Source organism: Dendropsophus ebraccatus, chromosome 1, assembly GCF_027789765.1.
Source record: "Dendropsophus ebraccatus isolate aDenEbr1 chromosome 1, aDenEbr1.pat, whole genome shotgun sequence".
Lineage (NCBI taxonomy): Eukaryota > Metazoa > Chordata > Amphibia > Anura > Hylidae > Dendropsophus > Dendropsophus ebraccatus.
In genome coordinates this window covers 75,760,924-75,786,820 of record NC_091454.1, presented here as the reverse complement: position 1 = coordinate 75,786,820, position 25,897 = coordinate 75,760,924, and the positions used below count along the sequence as shown (strand labels likewise).

At 39.9% G+C, this 25,897-nt stretch overlaps 1 protein-coding gene across 1 annotated transcript in view; it reads left to right on the top strand.

The window, feature by feature from the left end:
- The window catches only part of LOC138783007 (uncharacterized), a 182,556-nt gene that overhangs the window by 148,244 nt on the left and 8,415 nt on the right, over window positions 1-25,897 (top strand). The window contains exon 14 of the mRNA XM_069957123.1: window positions 18,781-18,850. Within this exon, the coding sequence (XP_069813224.1) occupies window positions 18,781-18,850 (70 nt within the window). The remainder of the gene's footprint in view (window positions 1-18,780; window positions 18,851-25,897) is intronic.

Here is a 25,897-nt window from a genome sequence, read left to right as displayed (position 1 = left end):
CTGACATACAAGATACGTTCATGACATCAACACGTGCCAGACACACACTGTTTCTTATCTTATCCTGAGTTGTGTTAAATATTATTACCCTACGCACCTTTATCAGTCCAACTTAAGGACTAGAGTACACTAGATTTATTGTTACTAGTTTGTTTGTAGTACTAAATTTGTGCCTTACTTGATATAGGAATACTAAACATAGAAAAATTGTCAAAACATTGATCCCATGCAGACTATTTTTATATAAATTGTGAGTAATGCACCAAGAACTCTCTTTATAATGTGTGTATCAGGAGATCAGAGATTCTCCTCCCTCTTCCTCTTCACAATCTTGTATCTGGCTGTAAGACAATTAGGTGCAAGAGCAGGCTTTTACAAAATCTACAAGCAAATCCTTCATTGAATTAATCCATCATTAATGCAGTGATATAACATGGAATTGGTACAATGTTTATCATCTACTGTGGAGGCATCACCAGTATTCCTAGGCACAGCTGCCATGACTTTCTAGAAGCTGTCGTCCCAGTTCTCAATGTATTTATCATTACCCCTTATTAGGGAATTATTAGGCAATGCACTGATAGAGATAAACTCAAAATTCGCTCATCTCTAGTCACTGACATTGCTTATTAGGAGATCATTATATCACCATCCTTTTGTTACAGTAATACTATGATACCATTATTTGCACTGTTGCCCCTTAGGTAACCTACCAGCCTGACAACCTACCTCATGAGCAGTGATGTCAGCAATAGCTTTGGTTTCTACTTCCTGCTTATGGTGCCTAAAGGCACTACACATCCAGCATGGAAACTATTTCCCCAATGCTTCTCCTATGATTAATGTGTGTGGATAGGGTATAACATGCTGAGATGGGAATACCCCTTTAATGCTGGATTCATGCTAATTTAGGTTCTAGATGCAGCATAATGAGGAAGATTTAATTATTTCATGTGTAAGTACCATTTTAGTTGACTAGTTACACAGTTATATATACACTACAGTTCAAAAGTTTGGGGTCACATTGAAATGTCCTTATTTTTGAAGGAAAAGCACTGTACTTTTCAATGAAGATAGCTTTAAACTAGTCCTAACTTTAAAAAAATACACTCTATACATTGCTAACGTGGTAAATGACTATTCTAGCTGCAAATGTCTGGTTTTTGGTGCAATATCTACATAGGTGTATAGAGGCCCATTTCCAGCAACTATCACTCCAGTGTTCTAATGGTACAATGTGTTTGCTCATTAGCTCAGAAGGCTAATTGATGATTAGAAAACCCTTGTGCAATCATGTTCACACATCTGAAAACAGTCTAGCTCGTTACAGAAGCTACAAAACTGACCTTCCTTTGAGCAGATTGTGTTTCTGGAGCATCACATTTGTGGGCTCAAAATGGCCAGAAAAAGAGAACTTTCATCTTAAAGTCTATTCTTGTTCTTAGAAATGAAGGCTATTCCATGCGAGAAATTGCTAAGAAATGGAAGATTTCCTACAACGGTGTGTACTACTCCCTTCAGAGGACAGCACAAACAGGCTCTAACCAGAGTAGAAAAAGAAGTGGAAGGCCGCTTTGCACAACTAAGCAAGAAGATAAGCACATTAGAGTCTCTAGTTTGAGAAACAGACGCCTCACAGGTCCCCAACTGGCATCTTCATTAAATAGTACCCGCAAAACACCAGTGTCAACATCTACAGTGAAGAGGCGGCTTCGGGATTTTGGGCTTCAGGGCAGAGTGGCAAAGAAAAAGCCATATCTGAGACTGGCCAATAAAGAAAAAGATTAAGATGGGCAAAAGAACACAGACATTGGACAGAGGAAGACTGGAAAAAAGTGTTGTGGACGGATGAATCCAAGTTTGAGGTGTTTGGATCACAAAGAAGAACGTTTGTGAGACGCAGAACAAATGAAAAGATGCTGGAAGAATGCCTGACGCCATCTGTTAAGCATGGTGGAGGTAATGTGATGGTCTGGGGTTGCTTTGGTGCTGGTAAGGTGGGAGATTTGTACAGGGTAAAAGGGATTCTGAATAAGGAAGGCTATCACTCAATTTTGCAACGCCATGCCATACCCAGTGGACAGCGCTTGATTGGAGCCAATTTCATCCTACAACAGGACAATGACCCTAAACACACCTCCAAATTGTGCAAGAACTATTTACAGCAGAAGCAGGCAGCTGGTATTCTATCTGTAATGGAGTGGCCAGCGCAGTCACCAGATCTGAACCCCATTGAGCTGTTGTGGGAGCAGCGTGACCGTATGGTACGCCAGAAGTGCCCATCCAACCAATCCAACTTGTGGGAGCTGCTTCTAGAAGCGTGGGGTGCAATTTCTCCAGCTTACCTCAACAGATTAATAGCTAGAATGCCAAATGTGTGCAATGCTGTAATTGCTGCAAAAGGAGAATTCTTTGACGAAAGCAAAGTTTGATGAAAAAACAATGTTATTTCAAATACAAATAATTAATCATCTAACCTTGTCAATGTCTTGACTATTTTCTATTCATTTCACAACGTATGGTGGTGAATAAGTGTGACTTTTCATGGAAAACACAAAATTGTTTGGGTGACCCCAAACTTTTGAACGGTAGTGTATATGTATATATATATATATATATATATATATATATATATATATATATATATATATAGCATTTATTAGATAATGCACAAGATTAAAAAATTAACGTAAAAGTAACAAAGCAAAGGAAATAAAGTAACCCCTCGTGCACATGGCAGACACTGTGACATTATACATCATTGCTCTGTGAAGGCACGATGTGTTGAAGAGTACATCTTTAATAAGGTAATAAGACACTAAATGACTGCCATCCACTAAATTTTGGTTGCAAAATTGGTTTTGGTTGCAAAATTTTGAGGAAAATACTGAGCAAAAATACTGTGTGGGAACATAGCCTAAATGTAAGAAAAAAATTTTGTATCTTGACATTAAATTGGATATAGGCATATGTATAAAGGGGCTCTGTCAAAGCCTGAACATGCTTTCATTTAACTTAAAGGTTGTATGGAACTTACAATAGCTATTAGAGATGAGCGAGTAGTGAAATATCCCTTTTGAGAAATCAAATCGAGTAGTCATCAAGATTCGACTATTCAAACGAATATTTAATCCCATTATAGTCTATGGGAAAAAAATTTGCGGCACCCTCAATTCCAAATTTGACTACTTGGAGGTCACCAAGTCCCCCATGAAACCTTCCTAAACAATGCAAACACCTCCTGAATGACACTGGGACCTTAGGGGGAGCATGTCTGGGTGCACCCAACACCCCAAAATCGCAGTATAATGCCACTCTCTGCAGTTGTGAAGAAAAATATTTGCCAATGATTTGCGGATGTTTTCGGCAATGTTTACACATTTCCTTCGTATTTCTTGCGCAGCGTTACATACATGATTTCAATGTGTGTCCGTAGAGTGTCATGTTATTTGTGCTTATCACGCGCCATGCTGTACGAATGTTACTGAAAATGTATGTATGATGTGCCTTTTTCTGGGCTACTGGAACAGTATATATCAGGTGCCCTTAGTGGGCTACTGGAACAGTATATATCGAGTGCCCTTAGTGGGCTACTGGAACAATATGTATCACATGCCTTTTACTGGGCTACTGGAACAGTATGTATGACGTGTCTCATACTGGGCTACTTGAACAGTATATATCATGTGCCCTTAGTGGGCTACTGGAACAGTATATATATCAGGTGCCCTTAGTGGGCTACTGGAACAGTATGTATAACGTGCCCTTGGATTCAGAGATGACTTTTTTGCTGGATCTTAGCCCTGAAAAGGACTTTTGGGTTCAGTAGTAAGCCTGCCTAACCAAAACGCTACTAAAACCTATCTTTCCCTGCTGCAAGATCTCTCCCTGGCTAGGTTGGCGGGAGCCAAGTATTTAAGATTTGAGATCATGTGGTTCAACCATCCAATGAGGCTAGACGCCGTTTTCATGCTGCGTGCGTACTCCCAGGGTCCCTTACGGCCTCCCTGCATGGTCATTGGATTAAAAAAAGCGCCAAGTGCGATGGGAGGGCTTTCGAATGTTTCCCGCATATTCGCCACACTACTCGATTGAATTTGAATCTTTCGAATACCGCAATATTTGATCTGATACCATCTCGATCGAATCGTATTTTCATTCATCTCCAATAGCTATATGCATAAAGCCTTGTTATAAATGTTGGCTATTGCTTTAAAAGAAAAAACATATTATTATTATTATTATAAAACACTATTATTTTCATCGTCATCATCATCATCAAAATAATCATACATGAAATATGTGCTGAAAGAATATAAAGAAATAATAGATTGTATAAATTAAGAGCGTTACTGTGAGTTTAATTTTGGAGAACGAACTCTAATTATGAAATGCAATAAAAGTCTATTATGCATAATTGCATTAGACAAAAGTATAACAATAGAAATTGCTATTCTTTGCATATAGCTACAAACTGCAAATACTTGAAAGGAATGGTATTCATTTAGATCTTCAATGCACTATGCAACATTCAGATACATGAAAGCAGCATTTCTTCAGTCTCAGCTTATTGTATAGCATATGGTTAGAAAAGAGCAGATGGGCTGAGCCACACAACAGACAGAAAAGAGAATTTCTGTATTGTGCTTATGACCCAATTGGCCAACATTAACAGGAGCTCCCTAGTGACCTGACTTCACACATCTTAAAAGTAACTAATGCATTCATTCCATGCCTATAAGGCTTGTTTGCTGTGAAATCTAAAGTGACTGTAATTCCTATAGTTTTTTCAGGGTAGTATATCTAAAATAAAGCAATAACATATACATTTTAAATCCATGCTTGAATGGATATGATGAGTGCACATTACATTATACAGAGTGCTTTTTTAAGGGCCAATCTATAAGGATTTTTTTCTCTATTATGCAATTCACCAATGAGAAATGTGACCTTTCCCTTTAATATTAATGATACTGTGTCAGTAGGATTATGATGTCCTATCTGAGGGTAGCATAAATTAGTGACAGAGAAGCTTAACAATGTGATGTAATCACTTACATTGTTCAGTACAGCTGATTCTGAGATATCCAGCTGAATACCAAGGACTCTGAGCACTGCACACTAGTCTTCTCTATTATGTGTATGTGCTCACTAGTCCTCGATATTCATGAGAAACAGCTCCCTATGCCCACTGGCTTCTGATTGTCTGTTATCTGGCCATACTGTGTATATATACTGTGTACAGGCAGACAGCTGTCAATCGGCAGCAAGGGGGTGGGGGAAGTGGACCAGCATGAATCCCATTCTCCTGTATGTCAAGCTGAGTACACCATCCCACTGTCATCCCACTGCGAGTATGTAAAAGTCAGTGCCCTTAACCCCCTGTGGCCCGGGTCCGGCTTGGTTCGGCATCTTAGCCAATTAGTGCGCTGCCCCACACTGATTGGCTGAGCGCCGATCTTCCATTTTTTGCTAAAATAAGATCAATTCTATAGCTGCCACTCAATCCCATTATCATTACTAGAAAGATGCCAACTCCTTAAAAAGTCACGTTTTTCAAAACTTCTCTAAACATTAGGTCACCAACTACATCCTACAGGAAAAAAGGTGGTGGTCCCTTACAGAACTAGCTGAAAAGTATTGGATTCCAGCTACAGATTTTCTATCCTACCAGCAAATGAAAGCTTATTTTACTTCTAGATTACAAAACATAGCGACGGAAGCAGTCCCTAATAAATATGATAACCTATTGTTACATTCCAGAGTAACACTATCAATGCTCTATCATATATTGCACCCATTTCTTAGTCCTTCTCAAAAGAACTTATGGGTGAAGACCTGGAGCAGGCTGCTTGATATTGCGGAAATGGAAAAGTATATTCTTGTAGGACCATCTGATTTTAGGAAACATATAGAAAATGAAAAATGGAGGAAAATGCAATTAAAATTCACCTTTACTATAGCTCCATCAGAGCCAAAACTGGATAGGCAAGTGGTTTGCCCCAGGTGTGGGACTCTCAAAACATATCTTTTTCATGGGTTATGGACCTGCCCCCCAACTTAGACTGATGTGTCAAAATTAGGGATGGTCCGAACTCTCGGAGGTTCGGATTCGTATGAACCCAAACGCTCGGCATCAGATTCCCGTTGTCTGCCCGCTCCGTGGAGCGGGTGGATACAGCGGGAGGACCGCCTGGAAAACTGGGATACAGCCTATGGCTATGGCTGTATGCCAGTTTTCCAGGCGGTCCTCGCGCTTGATCCACCCGCTGCACGGAGCGGGCAGACAGCGGGAATCATTACAGAGAGTTCGGTTCGGACCATCACTAGTCAAAATTAATCTCTGACATAAATGATTGTTCACATACGCCAACACCTTTAGAAGCCTTATTTCATATTGGAATAAAGAGTTAACTCTGATCACTTATGTACATATTTCTCCTTTAACCCACTCAATATTAATGATAGACAAATTGTGTAAACTTAATCCCAAGACGACCTAGGATGTATAGGTACGCCCTGGCCACCTGTCACCAGACGACCCTGGACGTACCCATAGGTCCTGAGTCACTGATGTGCTATGAAACACACTCCGGAATGGTGAGCGCTTTATAGCAGGTGGCGGCCATCTGCAATCAGCAGCCCGGCCCTCACGTTAATGCACCGATTGCACTGCAGCTTGTCATTAACCACTTAAATGCTTCAATCGCAGCTCCACTTACCAATCAATCTGCCGGACTGCCGGAGGTCTCTTACCTTCCTTTGTACGGCCCAATTGGTGCTCTGCTCATTGGGTTTGCCACAGCATAGCAATAATTAGTGTATGCAATCCATTGATTGCATGTAAAAGTCCCACAAGGGGACTTAAAAAGTGTTAAAAAAAAGTAAAAATGTTTTTCAAAATACCCCAAAGCCCCTCCCCCAATGAAAATGTAAATCACCCCCTATCCCATTTAATAAATACAACATATAAAAATAAAAGAAATTAACATATTATATACCTTGTCGTGCGTAATTGTCTGATCTATCATCGTGCAAAAAATTACACCCCATACAGTCCCATAGGTGAAAAACTAAGATCTGTATCATGTCACTTTTACCGTATAGTGCATTATGTAGACACAGGAACCCCCCAAAAGTTACAATATTGCATTCTCTTTTCCAATTTCACCAATTTATATTTTCATAAATTATATTTTTGTGGATCCATCATACATTTTATGGTAGACTGAAAAGCGCCATTACAAAGCACACCTGTTTTTGAAAAAAAAACAAGCTCTCACATGGCCCTGTAGATAGAAAAATTAAAGTGCTAGAGCTCTTAAAAGGGGAGGAGGGAAATTTGAAAGCGCAAAAATGAAAATTTGCGCGGTTATTTGAGTCATTTTGGGCTGGGTCGTGAAGGGGTTAAAATCTGGCTAATAGCTTAGGGAAAAGTTATAAGGATCTTTGTTCCAGAAGTGGAAACAAAATTATCATCAAACATGCTACAAAAGAGTAACTAAACCACATAATGCTAGCATTTACAACTATTATAAAGCTGCGTTCACACTATGTATATTTCAGTCAGTATATGTATATTTCAGTCAGTATATTTCAGTCAGTATTGCAACCAAAACCAGGAGTGGATTAAAAACACAGAAAGGATCTGTTCACACAATGTTGAAATTGAGTGGATGGCCGCCATTTAATGGCAAATATTTGCTGTTATTTTAGAACAACGGCTGTCATATTGAAATAATGGCAGTTATTTACTGTTATATGGCGGCCATCCACTCAATTTCACCATTGTGTGAACAGAGCCTTTCTGTGTTTTTAATCCACTCCTGGTTTTGGTTGCAATACTGTCTGAAATATACTGACTGAAATATACGTAGTGTGAACGCAGCCTAATTAAGTGGTACCTAACGGAAGACCTAAAGGGATCGCTGGGGAAGCTCCATGTACTGCCATAAGTGGCTTCTACTGCTGACACTCAAAATGGGGAAACTACAACTTCATATGTAAGCGAATGTTTTCATCAGCTATAATAGGTTTAGCCAATACTACTTGTGTGACAATATACCATAGACATAGATTGTTTATAGTAAGCATATATCCTGCTTACTTACTTTATGGTATAGGTATAGAGTTGTACTATGATTCATAATGTTTTTCTCGGAAATAGGACAACTATGATCATATTCCTAGTTCAACCTTAGAAGACATGAAAGCAAAATCCGAAAGCATGAGTATAGGTTTCATAAAGCACTACAGTTTGCTAATTAATGGACGCTATGTACAGTATCTATGTTCTAATATTTAGGACCAGTTCCATACATACAATATCTCAGAGGATTTCATGCTGCAAATGCGGCAACGAAATCTGCTGCAATACTGTTTCTTGTCATTTTCTATGGCTTTACATACTTGCAGCGGATTTTTCATTCCACTGTATGTAAAGCCCCTTCCCGCTTAACGCACCACTGTCGGGCTAATATGTTACCAGCCCGCTTTTCTGCTTGTTTTTCAGGCTCCCTGGTCCCACTCAGCCAATCAGTGAGCTGTCCCAGAACATGCAGCGTGAAATCGGATGCTAAAGTATACTGTATGGCGATTTTCATTTGAAAAAAAATTGTGTTTTTGCCGCGATTTAATGACTACAAAGGCAATTCATTGAAGTCAATGAGAAGACGGACGTCCAATGCACACAGTGTATTGAATAACGGACGTTTTTGCCGCGGACGTCAAAATAATGAACATGATCATTATTTTCTGAAATCTTTTGCAAACATCACATGTTTTTTATTAGTTGTTCACACACAGTTTTCCTTTTGTCACCGTTCTTTCTCTGTCTTTACTTTTAAATTCAATGGACTTTTCAATTAAGCCGCATCCAAAGGCCAATTAGTAACCCAAACTAAAATAATGTACAAACACCAGTCATTGCACTAAGGGGAGGCCAGACTACTAAATAACGTCCATTATTTTAGACTCAAAATAACGGATGTCATTTTAAACGGAGCTGAAAAAACTTTGTGTGAACATAGCCATAGTGTGAAACTGGCCTTATAGTATGTCTGTCCCAGCTTAAAATGCATTTCATATGTACTATGCATATTCTGATATAACTGTGATATGTTGTAAAAATTTTTAAAAAAATTTGTTTAAAAAAATTCATTCAGAAAATAGAAACAGATTAGAAAAAAAGAACATATTTCAGTTTGCAGTTGTAATCACTAAAACAACTCTAAGTGATACATTAGTTTTAAGAGGCAACGTCCCACTCAGTGACTGGGAAGTGAGACATATAATTAGTACAAAATATATACAAATAACAATATAACAATACAAAGAATAAAGTAATATAAATAATTATCAACCTAGTGACAACACATGCCATCCTGACCATGTGTAGATGTAATAAATGATCAATGTTCTTTGCGTGTAGTCACATTAAAACTCAGTGCAACACTGCTATCCTTGGTTTGGTGACCATTTAATACCATTCTTGCATTCCCCCGTTACAGTTTCAACATAAAAGAAAAATTATATATATATATATATATATATATATATATATATACATGCAAGAAAAGTCTCAGACAGTTAAATAAATAAGCAGCAGATAAATGAGTGGTATTTAGGTTATCATCTTGCCATTATAGGATGATGTGAAATGTAATCTCTATAAGATTCTAATAAAGGATCATTTAACTGGACTGTCAACTCTGCTTAAGTCTGAGTGTTACCAGTTGCTTCATTCATTTGGCCATCCAATCAGAGCTGGGGAATTCATTCATGCATACTATTGTCCTAGTGGCTCTGGTCCTATAGTATCCCAGTTTAATGGGGCATTCAGAACTCATTAGGAACGAAAGACATCAGCACTGACCGCTGCACTGCCACACTTCGCAGCTAATAGCCTCAGAGAACAGAATCGTTTCTGTTTCTGCTCACTTGTTGTGAAATCCTTTCAGTGTCAACAAGTAGTCATGTCGGCAGGAGCCCGCCATTCGTCCGAACAGTTTTATCCGTTGCTGTCCTGAGCCAAACTTGTGTCCTAATTCTTTGTTTGACCAACAATGCATCCTGAACAATCACAAAGGCTTCACAGCGACTCATCATCAGCTCACAATTTTACCCAATAACATTACCCGCCAAAAAATGAGTCCACCCTTCTGTATAGATTGTAGCAGCGCTCTACATACATTATGCTACATTATTATTCCACTATGATGAATTTGCATACACAGCAAAGCAAATAATTTGGGCTTTGAGGGGCATGATCTACCATTTTTACTCACAAGAAAACCCTCTGTTTTTTTTTTCTCTTTATTATGGCCGCATAACATTGTTACCAATACATTATAAATTGATGAACAAGCCTTTAATCCTATTTAGAAGATTATCCAGTATTGTTTTAATTTCTGGGTTGTGATTGTCTGTGAATGATCCTTGGCGCACCACATGTGTTATTTAACAGTTATATAAAAGGGATAAAGGGAAGAATTCTTCACCAGAAAAGTATAGAACCTCATAGAGGAAACATTAGATGGGATGTCACACAGGATTTGTGCATTAAGTAATGCCACATACATATGTGATTTTTCTGTTGTCCATTACAGTTCTGAATAACAATATTGTAGAGCTATTCAGACAAACTTGTTGTCATCTTCCTACATTGGCTGACAATTTAAATATAAGGTCAACCATAACATAACTCTGGAATCCTAAACTAAAGAGGCTTCTTATATACATTTGTAGTATTAAAAAAAAAACATAAATAAAAGGTAAAACATAACTTTTATGAAATATTTCTAAATACCTAAAGTACTTAAAATCCAAACACAATAGATTTTGATCTTGTCCCTTATCACATCACAAGTAATATGATTTGATAAAAAATATCTTTAATTTGTAGTTGGTGGATGTGGGGTTTCATTCTTAGGCTATGTTCACACAACGTTCTTTCTGCTCTGTTTAAAATGACGTCCGTCATTTTGAACCCAAAATGACGAACATCATTTAGCTGTCTGGCTGCTTTTTAGTGCAATGACTGCTGTTGTACATTACTCTAGTTTAGGTGGACTAATTGTGTCTTTAATTGAAAGGTCCATTGAATTTAATGGTAAAAACAGTGAAAGGACTGTGAAAAAAGAAAAACTGTGGGTGAACAACTGAAAAATAACGTCCGCTGTTTGCAATAGATGTCTGAAAATAGTTGGCATGATTATTATTTTAACGTCCGTTATTTAATACGCTGTGTGCATTGAATGTCCGTCAGCACATTGACTTCAATGTATTGCTTTGCAGTCAGTTAAATTGCGGCAATAACGGATGTTTTTTTTAAATAGAAAAGGAGGACGTCTTATCTCTTTTTTTGATGTTGTGTGAACATAGCCTTAGGATGATTTTGTTAAATACTGAGTAAATTCAAACCCTGAAAAAAATATAGGGGATAAAGGAGTTTCTTATATCTAGTTGTAGATGCAAAAAAGGGTTTCATGCCAATAAAACTTACCGATTATCTACTCACCTAAAACTGTGCATCTTTTTCAAGATAATAATCTGTGACCTGTGTCCTGCTTCTGGCAATGTAATGTGTCAGTGCAGGCAAGATGTATCAAAGTCTATTCTGTTTAGTTTATAGATTATTACCTATACCGGATATAAGTGCAGTAAATGCTCTTAGGCCTGTAAAGGTTTTCAACCGTTTGAATGTCATATATATTTCACAACAAATGTCTAAGAAAGATCGGAAGAAGAGACATGGACAATAGACCCTAGGTTTAGTCTCACACACTGTTCCTGCCTACTTTCCGCAACCTGCCTGAAACGGCAGCAAGCAACTGGTTAACAGTCCCTATAGTGGGCACACACAGACAAGATGCACAACACAATAAAAGGATGAACAATCTGTGTCAGCAACAGACTGGCTCCCGATCTTCAAGCACTGAAGTTTTCTGTCAGCTTTTCTGGCTTGGAGGGACAGTCTCGTACCCGATGGCCAGCCCTTCCACAATACACGCCTAGATTATTCTGGGCACATCAGGCTTTGGCAACAACAGCCCTTGACTGCATAGGTTCCTCGGGTGTCATAGGTAGGGAGGACAGAGGCTTTTTAGGAACAGAAGAGGCAGAGACAGACAGGAGACACTCTATCTCTACGCCTCTCTCTCAATCTTCAGTCAATCCTGAATGCTAAACACATGGCCTTTTCTAAAGAGGAAGGTTCTGGGTGCCCTACCTAGGCATCTTTGATTTCATCAGACAAACCTTGCTTGACAAGGGCCTTGCACAACCTGTAATAGCACAATGATGTCTAAATTCCATACAGTAATCTTCCACAGCCCACTTGCCTTGATGCTTAGTAAGGAGATGGGACTCTGACAGACCAATATGATCAGGCTGGGAATAAATTGCTCCTAGAGACTGAAAAAAAACGATTCCGATTGCTCCACTCCTTGACATTAGAAGGAAGCTTAATGGCCCAGGCCTGTGAGTCTCCCTGTAAGAGGGACAGCTGGGCCACTTGTGTTTGTGTTATATAAAATGATGTAAAAAAACTAATAAATGAGGGACACGGTGATGCCCATCTTCTTCTCCTGGGTAGGAAAATGGTTAATATGTAAAGCTGGCATGCTTGACAAAAAGTATCGAACTTCTCCCTATCCCTGCAGAACCTGCCAGGAATAAGCATAGTGAGTTTGGAGGTTTTAACCACTAGAGGAGGAGCAACAACTGCCTCAGCCTAGCTTATTGACAGCTTTTGGACCTGCTGTGCTAACTCTGACACCAAACCTGTCACCCCCTTTAAACGAATTGTAAGGTCTTGAATCCATGTCAATAGAGGGGAATATAGTGGGCCGGTTATTCTGTCTTGACTAATGTCATGGAAAGATCAGAAGAAGAGACATTGACAGTGGACCCTAGGCTTAGTCCCACCCACTGTCCCTGCCCTAAACGGCAACGAGCAACTGGGCGACAGTCCCTATACTGAGCAAGTGTGACAAAAAACGCAGACAAGAGGCACAACACTAAATAAGAATGAAAAATCTGGGTGAGAAACAGACGGGCAGAGCAGTACAGAACAAGGTCCAAATAGCGAGGTAAAACAAGAAAAATCAGAGAAACAAGGCAAAGGTAAGGAGGATCAAAGAATAGCAATAATAATAGCAAGTAGCAGGCAGAGGCAAACTCAATAACCGGCAATGAATCACTTCCAAGCACACACTATATAGGAGGCCAGAGATCCAGCCCTGAGGCTAATTGGGCCAGACCTCTGATCTCCCCTGCAACACCTGAGGCAAAGGCAAACTGACTGGCAGGAATATCTGTCAGTCAGCCTAATTTAGCAGCAGAAAAGCTGCTTCTTTATACTGCTCCTTAGTCAGTGACACGAGTAATTGTGCCATCACCCGGCAGGCAGGGAGAAGTCTGGAGTGGTGCAAGATCCTGGCAAGGTAAGTTACTGGCAATATCCTTATAGACTTAGATTTTGAAAATGATCATGAACTGAAATAAATGCTATAAATGCCATTTCAATAAAATTGTAATATTACTTTAAGAGAATATACAATGGTGTGTTGGAATACTACATGCATATTAGCCTAAGATTGTCATTGTTATGCATGGCAGAAATTTTTGTCATGTTATTTAGTGTACTTTTTATCAAACATGGTATAAAGTAAAACTGGCTCAGTTGCCCCTAGTAACCAATCAGATTTCACTTTTCATTTATCACAGACTCTTTGGAAAATGAAAAGTGTAATCTGATTGGTTGCTAGTGACAACTGAACCAGTTTCTCTTTACACCATGTTTGATAAATTTCCCCCACTGAGTATTGAATGAATGCTATGCAATGTCTAATTTGCCCTGTAGTGGCACAGCCGATTGGAATGTAATTTAAACAGTATGGATAAAAGAAAAAAAGTTCCTCCATCAACAAACCTCAGGAAACATTGTGCCTTTTGTTCCTCCTTATGTTTCGCTAGATGTTGAATTGATGACATACCCCATGAAAATCAGCAGGATGGCAATAATTCTCCAGCCATGGACAAACTTAGCGAATAATAATAATAATAATAATTTTTATTTACATTTTATCAACAGATTCCGCAGCACTTTACAATTCTGGGGGTACATACATAGACATAAATCTGGCATTACAGAGATATACATATAATTATCAGCCATACATGAGGAGTGAGGGCCCTGCTCGCATGCATTAGCTTACAGACAATTAGAAGGGGGTGCGAGACAAAATGGCAGAGGGGCAAAGTCCTTCCTTTTTAGCATGGTCCGGCCATGTTTATAAATGAGGCAGTGCAGTTAAAGGTGGGTAAACCAGTCACCAACCAATGCCTGCCTGCTACAGGTCTAAGTGCTTAAATACACAAAAAACACAGAAAAATGCAACAGCTTACTGCAATGGCCGCAGACCCACTACAGACATGAAAATAGTTAAAAGCAGCCCCCAACTGCCAAAAAAAAACTTCCACAAAATTAATGAGGCTCTTGATTACCATTTGAAAATGGTGTAAACTACCTCACCACGTTACAGAGGCCTCATACCGGGGCAGTCCTACACTGTACTATGGCCTCTCCATAGCATGAAATACGCCTATGCTCTGGGCATGCAAGATCCGTCTTATACCGTCACAAGTAATTACACCACCTGAGTGGGATAGGTGGAGTGCACAACCAAGGAGAGGCAGCCACTTCCCCATCTGGAACACAGAAAAAAAAGGACAAATTTGGTCAGCTCTTCTAGAACACCATTCACACTAGGCAGGAGCATGTTGCTATGGTTGAAGTTGCAAACACACAAAAACACAGAAAAATGCAATAGCTCACCGCAATGGCAAGATACAGACCCACTACAAACATTAAAATAGTTAAAAGCAGTCCCCCTCCCCCAACTGCCCAAAAAACTTCCACAAAAATAATGAGGCTCTTGGTTACCATTTGAAAATGGTGTAAACTACCCCACCACGTTACGGTGGCCTCATACCCAGATGGGGGAGTGGCTGCCTCTACTTGGTCGTGCACTCCACCTATCCCACCCAGGTGGTGTAATTACTTGTGCCGGTAGAAGAAGGATCATGCATGCCCAGAGCATAGGCATGTTTCATGCCATGGAGAGGCCATAGTACAGTGTAGGACTGCCCCGGTATGAGGCCACCGCAACGTGGTGGGGTAGTTTACACCATTTTCAAATGGTAACCAAGAGCCTCATTATTTTTGTGGAAGTTTTTTTTGGCAGTTAGGGGGGCTGCTTTTAACAATTTTAATGTCTGTAGTGGGTCTGTATTTTGCCATTGCGGTGAGCTGTTGCATTTTTCTATGTTTTTGTGTGTTTGCAACTTTAGCCATAGCAACGTGCTCCTGCCTAGTGTGAATGGTGTTCTAGGAGAGCTGACCAAATTTGTCCTTTTTTTTCTAAGTCCTTAAATGCCTGGCATATGTAATGGGGGAAGGGGAGGGGGGGGGTCAATGACCATTATTACCTGCATGATAGTCTACATGCACCCAGTTATCAAAGACATGCAAACTATTGTAGCGTTTAATGGATGGGACACTAAGAAAAACTATTGTTGTAATAAAACCTGTAGTTCTAGGTTTTAATAGCACACCCTGAGGAACAACTCTAATGAAATATAAGCTCAAGGTCTATCTAGCCCACCAGAATACCAGCGGATCCTCCAGTAGGCCCAAGCTCTGAAGCAATAATGGGCCCTAAAGGTCCAGCAAAAGACAAATAATCTGGTTAATTTGGTCTATTTAAGGGTTGGTTGATAAATAACTTATTAGACCTATTGATGAACTGTCCTGTGTGTTGCAATAATAACTTCTAAGTTTATAATGCAAGTAAAAGTGGATGTGCACATGTTATGTAAAGTTAGAGGATGGACCCACGGCAATATTAGACTGCTTTCTTTAGCAGCAGGTCACATTGACAAGCAGCTTGCAGTCAGTTGGGCCTGTAATGGTATAATTGCCACTCAACCTCCATTGGTTTTACTATGTTTTGATTGACAGGAGCAGACTAGTGCTGTAATTCAAGACCAGTCACAAATAATGTACTCCTGCTATACATTCAGTTTGTGAACAGCAGGGGACTTAAAGTGACCAAACTAAATTCCATCTCCTTTCAGCCTCTTAATGTCATTTATTGCATTCACTGTAGTTTATCACTACATTTAACCATTGTGCTATTCCTTCCAAGGGATTAAGGTAGACACTTGGGCTTTTCAAACATTAAAAGAATAAAGAATGACTGAAAAAAGCCATAGCGATTAGTAAGCAGATTGATCTACTCTGGAAAAAAAAACAGGTTTAAGTTGATATTTTGCCACCATAGTAAGAACTGCCTTTTCAGTGAAAGTCCCAGACTGTAAAGCATTAGGTAATTCACACTATATTTTTAGATTATAAAACAATGGATAGCCTATATATGTATAGCCATTATATAGCTTAGATCTAAGTACATCATATATATCTCTGTTTAAAGGAAAACTGAAGACAACACTGGAGTATGTTATGCTTAATACAGGGTCTGAGGGAGTGGGCATGACACATTGAATCAAAGAAGAACAGAGATATAAAGTGTCTTGCATGCACTTGGCATAACACAAAGGCAGCACTGAAAGGCAGACAGCTTGATGAGCAGATCGCTGATCAAACCAAGCACTTCGCTCATCTCTACTTATAAGAAATGTGGCACCAAGTATTATAAATCAGTTTTAGTACAAAATACACCAGAATTCTACCTCAACAATTTTGTCTTGGGGGTTGTTCTGATTTTGCAGAAATAAACCAACATGAGCCAGAAATGTGTGTAATTACAGAACTAGGCTATGTTCACACTGCGTATGAGACCGGGCGTTCCGTGACGCATCAGCGCACGCCCGCATCAGAGCTTCCCATAGCACACAGTGAAGTGAACGGCCGGAGCCGCTTGCTTCACTGTGTGAACTGACAGGTCTTTTTGCGGCCGGAATTCACTGAATTCTGGCCGCAGAAAACTGACATGTCAGTTGTTTGCGGCGGCGTATGCAGGGCCGTATTTACCACTAGGCACCCGTGGTCCAGTGCCTAGGGCAGCACCTTGCAGGGGGGCAGCACCAGGGAGCAGGGGGACAGAAAAAACTAATTTTTTTGTTTTTATTTTTTTAGTTTCCCTCCTCCCGTTCACACTTGCCAGTAAATCTGGTGTCTGTTCCAGGGAGGTGGGGGGTATGGTGGTATTGGTCACGTCTGGTATCGTCAATAGGTGCGTGAAGATGGGGCGTCTTCAGGTTTAGTGCCTAGGGCAGCAGCAGCTGTTAATACAGCCCTGGGCGTATGGGATCCCAACCGGAGCGCACACGATGTGTGTTCGCTCCAGCGGGGATCCCATAGAACAACAGGCATTGTTTCAATGCGGTAAAAGTGTGGCCGTTGTTGCCATCAGCAACAACGGCCGTACTTTTACGTAGTGTGAACATAGCCCTAAAATGTAGAAAGATAGAAGATTGTCGGCAGAAAAAGACCACTGGGTCCATCTAGTTTGCCCTTTTAGTATTTTCTTTCTTATTATCTTATTATTAGATGTATGTTTGTGCCAGGCATGTTTACATTCTGTTATTGTAGATTTATCTACCACATCTGCTGGATGTTTGTTCCAAGCATCTACTACTCTTTCTGTAAAGTAATATTTTCTCATATTGCTTCTGACCTTTCTCCCAACTAACCTCAGAATGTATTCCCTTGTTCTTGTGTTCAGTTTTTGTATTAAAACTCCCCTTTTGAATCTCATTTAAGCCTTTAACATATTTAAAGGTTTTAATCATGCCCCCACATTTCCCTTTTTCCTCCAGACTATACAGATTCAATAAGTCTTTCAATAAGTCTTTCCAGATATGTTTTATACTTAAAACCATTCTTCTCACTGGAGCTCTATACAGCAGAATCACAATTTTCCCCTTCTCACTGATTATACCTTTAGCTATACTGCCCAGCATATGAATCCCGACCGCCTGTTTTCAATGGTGACTCATTTTAAGGCTGTTAGAAATCACTACCCCTGATTTCTTCTCTTCTGAAGTCTTTGCTGAACTGAACCTTCAACATAAATATATCTACCTTATATTCCTTTGAAATTGATGGAAAAGATAAAAAAAAGATGGTACCGATGAAAAAGAGGACATTTCTAATCACATGATCAGGTCACGTTTGTCTTTCAATAGTGAGAAGAGACCAGACATCCAAATCCAGGCCCTGTATCTGCTATCGTCTAATTATTTTATCCACATAACAAGAATGTTCCTTACAGTTAGAATAATTTATCTTCTTATTGTACAGAGCGGACATGCATGTAGATCAAAGCTGCCATTGAATGTAGAAAACCATCATCTGTCATTAATGCCACAGGCGGTCGGTGTCATATTTGTTTCTTATTCTGTTCTGTGTCTGGCCAGTCTCATCTTCAAACTAATTTTTCATCAGTTCAGTACCCCAAACCCAATAATGTAAAAATCATTGTTCAAATGTCGTCTCACCATTGCTATTGTGTGTCTGTAGACAGTTGAGTAAAGAAAGTAGAAGGTAATGCCAGAGCTGCTTCTAAATAAGTTTACTCTTTGCTGTCATAGCATAGCAAAGTGCACCACTTTGAGAGGTGGGTGACTTAATAAATTTGGGACCAACCACCTCCTCCAATTTGACTTTGAAAAATAAACATGTCACCTGTGCTTATGTGTTGTATGTGGTGTAGTTGGTATATTAGGTTTACGTTTTTTTTAAATGTTTTTCAGTTCTTTCATGAGATCTTTAATTGATCATATGGACTTCAAGGCCCTGGAGCTGAAAATGTATAAGGCTAAGGTAAGAACCCACTAAACCATCTTTCTGTTTATCCCAGCACAAGTGATTGGGTTGAACTACAAATGCCCTTTTACACAGGCCGATTATTGCTATTGAGCATTCATAGGAACAGCCATTCAGCCAATGATTAGCCAGTGTTATGCTAAATTAACACACTGACGTAATTTTTGCGGCAAAACACGTCTCTATTTTGATAATGATGGCCGCAAATAATGATCATGAGTCAAAATGAAGTCCACCAAAAAAGATGACTGCAAAATGATTGTTGTATGAATATAGCCTAAGCACCCTTGCACACTGAGTATAAGAGGCTGAATTTACGAGCGGAAAAATTTTGCCTGTCCTTCTTCTTCACTGGGATTTCTCTTGCACCTCTTCTCTCTGCCTAAAGAATGAACGTGTTAACATGTTAAAAACAATGTAACATTTATCATTATTGGCCGCACATATCTGATAACAGCTGATAACAATATTTTTTTTTAATGTATCATATGGTAGTCATGTGACTATTCTAGAGTTTTAAATATCAAATTTGTATGTAGCAACACAGGAGCAATGATTAGGCTGCAATCACTGAAACTAGCTACATGTGGATGAATAAAAGATTCTCGGCTTTTAAATTTTCCTGTGCTAGACATCTTTCTTCGTGAATTATTATACACTAATTTGCCTTATCATTAACCCCATTCGCGTCCCATGACGTACCTCATACGTCATGGCGGCGCAAGGGGAGTTCAGAGAGGGGTCCTGCCGGAACCCTGCTCTGAACGGCACTGCTCCAGGCTATTATCTGCAGCCGGGAAGAGCCTCTATTAGCTAACGCGGATCCCATTTCCGTGCCAGCTAATTAAGCATTTAAATGCAGCTGTCAAACCTGACAGCTGCATTTAAATGCTCTGCACCTCTTGTCCCTGGTATCTAGTGCGATGGATCTCCCCCTGCGATGTGATCCGCGGGTGGAAATCCGTTCTTCTGCCCAGACTGGGCCTCAGCATCGGCTCGGCAATACATTGCTCTGGTCTGCAGAAGGCCAGAGCAATGTATTACTGATCTCATTGATCAGTGCTGTGTATATACTCAGCATTAATCTCTATGTGTATATAGAAGTCCACCAGGGGGACTTCTAGTTAAAGGGATTATCCAGGGCTACAAAAAAAAAAAACACTTTTGCCCAACTCTAGTCTCCAGTTCAGGTGTGGTTTTCAATTTACTTCAATGAAACCAAGTTTCAAACCCCACCCAATCTGGAGACAAGACTGGTGCAAAAGTGGCCCCGTTTTTGTAGCACTGGATAAACCCTTTAAGTAAAAATGTTATTTTTTATAAAAAAAATCCCCTGCCCTAATAAAAGTCCAAATTAGGTATGGTCCGAACCGAGTTCGGTTCGGGTTTGTACTAACCCGAACCCTCGGTAATGATTCCCGCTGTCTGCCCGCTCCGTGGAGCGGGCGGATCCAGCGGGAGGACTGCCTGGAAAACTGGGATACAGCCATAGCCATAGGCTGTATCCCAGTTTTCCAGGTGTTCCTCCCGCTGTATCCGCCCTCTCCATGGAGCGGGCAGACAGCGGGAATCTGCTGCCAAGCGTTCGGGTTCATACGAACCCGAACCTCGGCAGGTTTGGACCATCCCTAGTTCCCCCTTTTCCTTTTTTATAAATATAAATAAATAAGCAAATAAATAAACATATTTGGTTGCGTGCGTAATCACCAGCACTATTAAATTATCTCATTCCTGATCTTGCACGGTAAACTGCGTAAGTGTAAGCATACTGGTCCCACTCGGTCCTCAGGTAAGCAATACACATGCACCCACCTGGCAGTTCACATGTGCCCAGGCTGCCCTCTTCTACTGCTCTATGGCCCAGTTCTGACACTCACATGCAGGGTCTTTCAGTGGTAGACAGTGGACAGCCTGGGCACTCTGCAGCCACACTGCTAGGTGCAATGTACTGTTTGTTCTGACAACTTTCTGCCAGCATGGCCATTGTTTCAGCAATTTGAGCTACATTAGCTATTGTCATTGGTTTATATATTAGGTAGCTGAATTATGCTAAATACTACACCTACACATGCCTTTGATAATAGTACCCTAGCCTAACCAATATACAATTCATGTACTAAACCAGAGCCAGTAACAACTGTAGCTGATGTTCTGCATCTCTGGTGACTGTAGGGCCATGGAATGAAGCTGATAAGGGCAATGAGCAATGCTGTCTAATATTATGCATGTTATTCACTAGCATATGTTTTTTGTCCTGGATTCATGCTGCATATCACAAAGAGAAGGATGCTTGGCAGCCTTTAAACGGCTTTTTCTTGTGTGCGTATGTGTACTTTGTTGGGGGAAGGGTCTGGGGATGGGGAGAGTAGACAAAGACAGCATTTAAACTGATTTCCTCGGGGAGTTTTTGAAAGGCAAATTTGATTGTTTAAATTAAATTTGAGGCCGTGCCTAAAATCTTTACCTTGTTTCATATTCAAGTACATTAGTTTGTAGATTGTTTTGCTTTATTTTTATTTTACTGTTGTGTGAACGCTGGGTTTATTTAGACTTTTCAGCACTTTTATAGTAGTCCCATTTGAGAACAAAACTGTACAGATATTCCAGCAACCTTATTATCAGATGTAGCTGATGCATAATATAAAGATACAAATATAGAAATATGTGTAGTAAAAAATATTTGCTTTAAATATAATTTAATGCATTTTGAGCACTTCTCTAATGTGAAGTGCTCCTATTACAACTAGGGAAGTTCTGATAAGGCTACATTCACGCAAAAACAGCCGTTAATTGATAATGACAGCCGTAAATAATGAGCATGATCATTATAGACGGCAGTGATTGTAAAAAATAAATGGCTCTTATTTTGCCTATAAAAGATCTGTGAATATAATCAATTGAAATCCCTTCTACAATCCTGCTGGTGCTATTATCAGTAGGTGTTGCTTTCATTCTGTGATGGCAATTTTTTTTTATCCGTGAGTCTACTGTATTGATATAATTTTAAAATAGTGTTGGAAAGTTTGGTCTGTGCAGGAAAACAAATAATTTAAAAGAGTTCTAAAACTCCACAGATATGTACCAACTTAATCTACAGGGTGTGTGTTGTAAACAGCTTTGGGCTAGGTTCACACACAGTTAACCCCTTTTGGGCTAGGTTAATTTTCGCTTTTGCGCTTTTATTTTTTCCTCTATGTGTATATTTGTTTTCATTTTGGGGGGGGGGGGGGGGGAGTTGTGTTAACGCCGCTCGCCCTATAATAAAAATGATATATTATCTATGTTCCCTAAGTCAGTACAATTGCAACGATATGTAATTTATATGTCTTTTATTTTACCTGTTTTTAAAAAATTAAAACCTTTTTTCAAAAAACTAAATGTTTTAAATTGCTCTATTCCCATCCTTATAACGCTTAAATTTTTTGGTCTATAGGGCTGTGTGAGGAGTAATTTTTTTTTGTGCCATGATCTTTACTGTCTATGAGTACCTTGATTGCATATATGCAACTTTTTGATCAATTTTTTATTACAATTTATTAGGATTTTTTGTGACAAAAAATCTGCAATTTTGCACTTTGGCAGGTTTTTGTGCTTACACCGTTTACTGTGGGAGATCAGGAATGTGATAATTTAATAGTTTGGGCGATTATGCACGCGGCAATACCAAATATGTTTATTTATTTACTTATTTTTTATTCAGAAAATAGGAAAAAGGGGGTGATTTAAACTCTTTTTTTGGGGGGAACTTTTTATTAACTTTTAATCCCCCGGAGGACTTTTATTAGTACTGCACTGATCTCTCATAGAAATCAGTGCAGTATACTTAGCACAGCCTTGATTGATCACATCAGTGCTGAATCGTAGCCTGTTGGTGTCTTATGAAGGGTGTCACAGTAGGGGTAACCACCACCTCAGTTGTACTCTTGGCCGCAGTGGGAGTGATAGTAGATTTAGAGATCAGCACTTTCTGGACTGTTGTGGCCACTGCAGAAACAGGAGCAGGTAGCACCCCAGGATATGTGATGGCCACTGCCCACCATTCTTGTGGGCCCTTCATAGGTGTATACTCCAACTCTTCTCCAGATTTCAGGTTGTGGGGATACTCAGGGTGTAATGCCACTTCACTGATCGTCAGGGTGTAATCCCACTTCACTGATCCTCAACTAACAAACAGGGTTCTTTGATGCTCCTTATCTTTTACAAACCTGTAACCCCTCTGCAGGTTAAACTCCAACATCAATGCTTCTCTTCTTTGCTTCTCTTCTTTCAGGCTCTGGTGTTCTCAGTCATCTTCTTACATCCCACTCCTGCTGTTACTGCGTCTTGAACCATCTCCAATGGTTCATTTACGGCCCAGTAGGGTTGGGCTTAGGTAGTTGTACAGATGGGATACGTTACTTGTCCCCAAACAGCCATTCCAGAATGATGCTTCCAGACTTGGGGCTCAGCATGAAAGTGAGTGGTCTCATAGTCGGTAGCTCAGATGTTTCTGTCAATACCTCTGCTTGGTCCATCAGGTCGCCCAAACTGGATGATATGACCCGGCTGTGGTTAGAGGAGCTGGAGAAGAAGATACAAGTCTCACTTGAGATGTCTGAAGTACTCTCGGGCATGTTGGCTGTGGCTTTTGAGTTAGCACCCTCACAGTGCTTCTTACCATGCTGACTGTTTCTGAGCTCTTTCCTCGCCTGGATGGTAGGATATCTCCTCCCACTAAGGCGAGGCCATGGTTTCTCACTAGTACATCAGGCTTCCCTATAATGGCGGCCCTGTTTGGACTCCAGATGTTCTAGCAGTAAACTTCAGACCCCGAGTGGCACTTGGTTGAGAACTTTGGTTCTGGTCTATAAATTTTTGTTTACTTGAGGGGAGGTACGTCTTGGTTCTTCCTGTCATTTGGACAAACCTGCTAACACTATTTTGAAGGGCAGTGGCCATCAATAGGGGGGGACTTTGAGTAGTTATTACACTCATGAAAGTGACTAGGGATAATCCCATGCTCATGCCACTGTCCTAAAACAGTTTAAAAATATTTTAAGCCACCATTTTTTTAAAGATTCGATTTAACTTGGCTAAAAGTTTGGTTCGAAATGAACCTGGGTCTGACAGACTGTCTCTTTAGTCTCCTAAAAGCAAGAAATTTCTCTTTTATTATCACTCACCTTTACTCAAACAGTAAGATTTTTTTTATAACATACCACTATAATCTGCTGCTTATGAGCAGAATAGGCTACTACACATGATAACTCAACCTTATGTGTGTCTTGCAATGTAAAATGCACTCACATCAGACATTTACTAAAAATCTGACATCTATCACACTACCTCAGATAGTTGTACTGCACTAAAAACAACTGTTGTGCAGCTTGAAAGGAGACCATAGAGAACGGAAGTGAACTTGAAGAGTTTTACACAGACAGGTGCTGTCTAAGTCTTGTATACAATCATTACCATTTTAATAAGACTGTAATAGACACACTGATAACTCAATGGGGTGCAAGGATCTCAATTAAACTGGCTGTACCACATCAATGTACTACAATTTTCACCCTTTGTTTTCTTCTTTTATGTTGTTGAATTGCAATAATTACAGCTCATCGATTCACATTTCCTTGAGCCGTAGACTTAATTGGCTGCCTGACCACAGCAAAAGAATGTCAGCCAAGAAGTAACTTTTTGCGACTACTAATATTCGTCTAGTGAAGCTAATGTTAGCCAGGCCTCTGGTTTGCACACTTTTTCTATGTCAGGCTCAAATTTTTTTTAGGCCATTCTCAAATATGCGTACAACCGGAAACTCATGAAACAGATTTTGAGTATAATTTTATGTTTGCATTCTCTTATGATTAGTCTTGCTTTTACTTTGTTCTTTGGGCATAATCAGGGAATGTCTTATTTAAAATGAAATTCTAGTTTTAATCCACCTTAAGGCCATGTTCCTACGTAGTAAGACACCGGCCGTTCCATGATGAATGAATGAATAGCGGCCACAGAAAACTGACATGTCAGTTTTTTTGTGGCGCCGCTAGGGATCCCGGACGGAGTGTATACACTCCATCCGGGATTCCCTCAGCTGCAGCACTACGTATTGGTGCAAATCGGCAACAACAGCAGTGATTACTGCGGAACTTACGTAGTGGGAACATGGCCTAAGGCTATGTTCCCACACAGTATTTTTGCTTAGTATTTTGGTCAGTATTTTGCAACCAAAACCAGGAGTGGATTGAAAACACAGAAAGGTTATGTTCACACAATGTTGAAATGACATGGATAGCCATCATTAATACTGTGCGGGAACAAAGCCTAACAGTAGTCTGTCATAAAACAGATATCTTTCATTTACGTTATCCAAAAGAATCCATGAAAAATCAAGGCAATCACTTTTTTGAAAAGAAAGAAAATGTGGTCACATTAAGTGTACTTTAGTATGTAGAGTATGTAGCTATTGTAGGTGGTCACATTATGCAGCTCTCATTATCTGAGCTCGATGCCCTATGTACATAGTTTGGGTAGGGTGCTCAGGTTATCTGTTAAAGGATCAAATTTAAAGGGGCTTGTCTCTAAAATATTATAGATAGAACCCTTAAAAACAAATACAGTTGTCAGGGTTGGGACAGGAATACACTAGACGAGTGCTGCCCTAGCATTGGCACCCACCCCAGCTGTCCCTGTCTACTTGCCCCGACTGCCCTAGGCAACAGCAGACAACTTGGCGGCGTTCCCTAACTTAGGCAAAGTGCAACACAAAAACGAAAACTAGACGAACAAACACAAAAAATGAGTCAGAAACAGCCGGTCAGCGAAGTACAAAAACGGGATCCAGAGAATAGTCAAAGTCCAAGCCGAAATCTAATAACCAAACTCAAAGTCAGAACAAATGCTAGGTCAAGGAAACTCTCACAAGTGAGGCTCTATTGCAGGCAAAGTACTGGGATAGGGGAGGATACATATAGGGGCTGGGCTCCTAATCCCGGGACAACAGCATTGAACATCTGATTGGCAGTTACCTGTCAATCTCCCTTTAATTACACAGTTGTGTTGCTT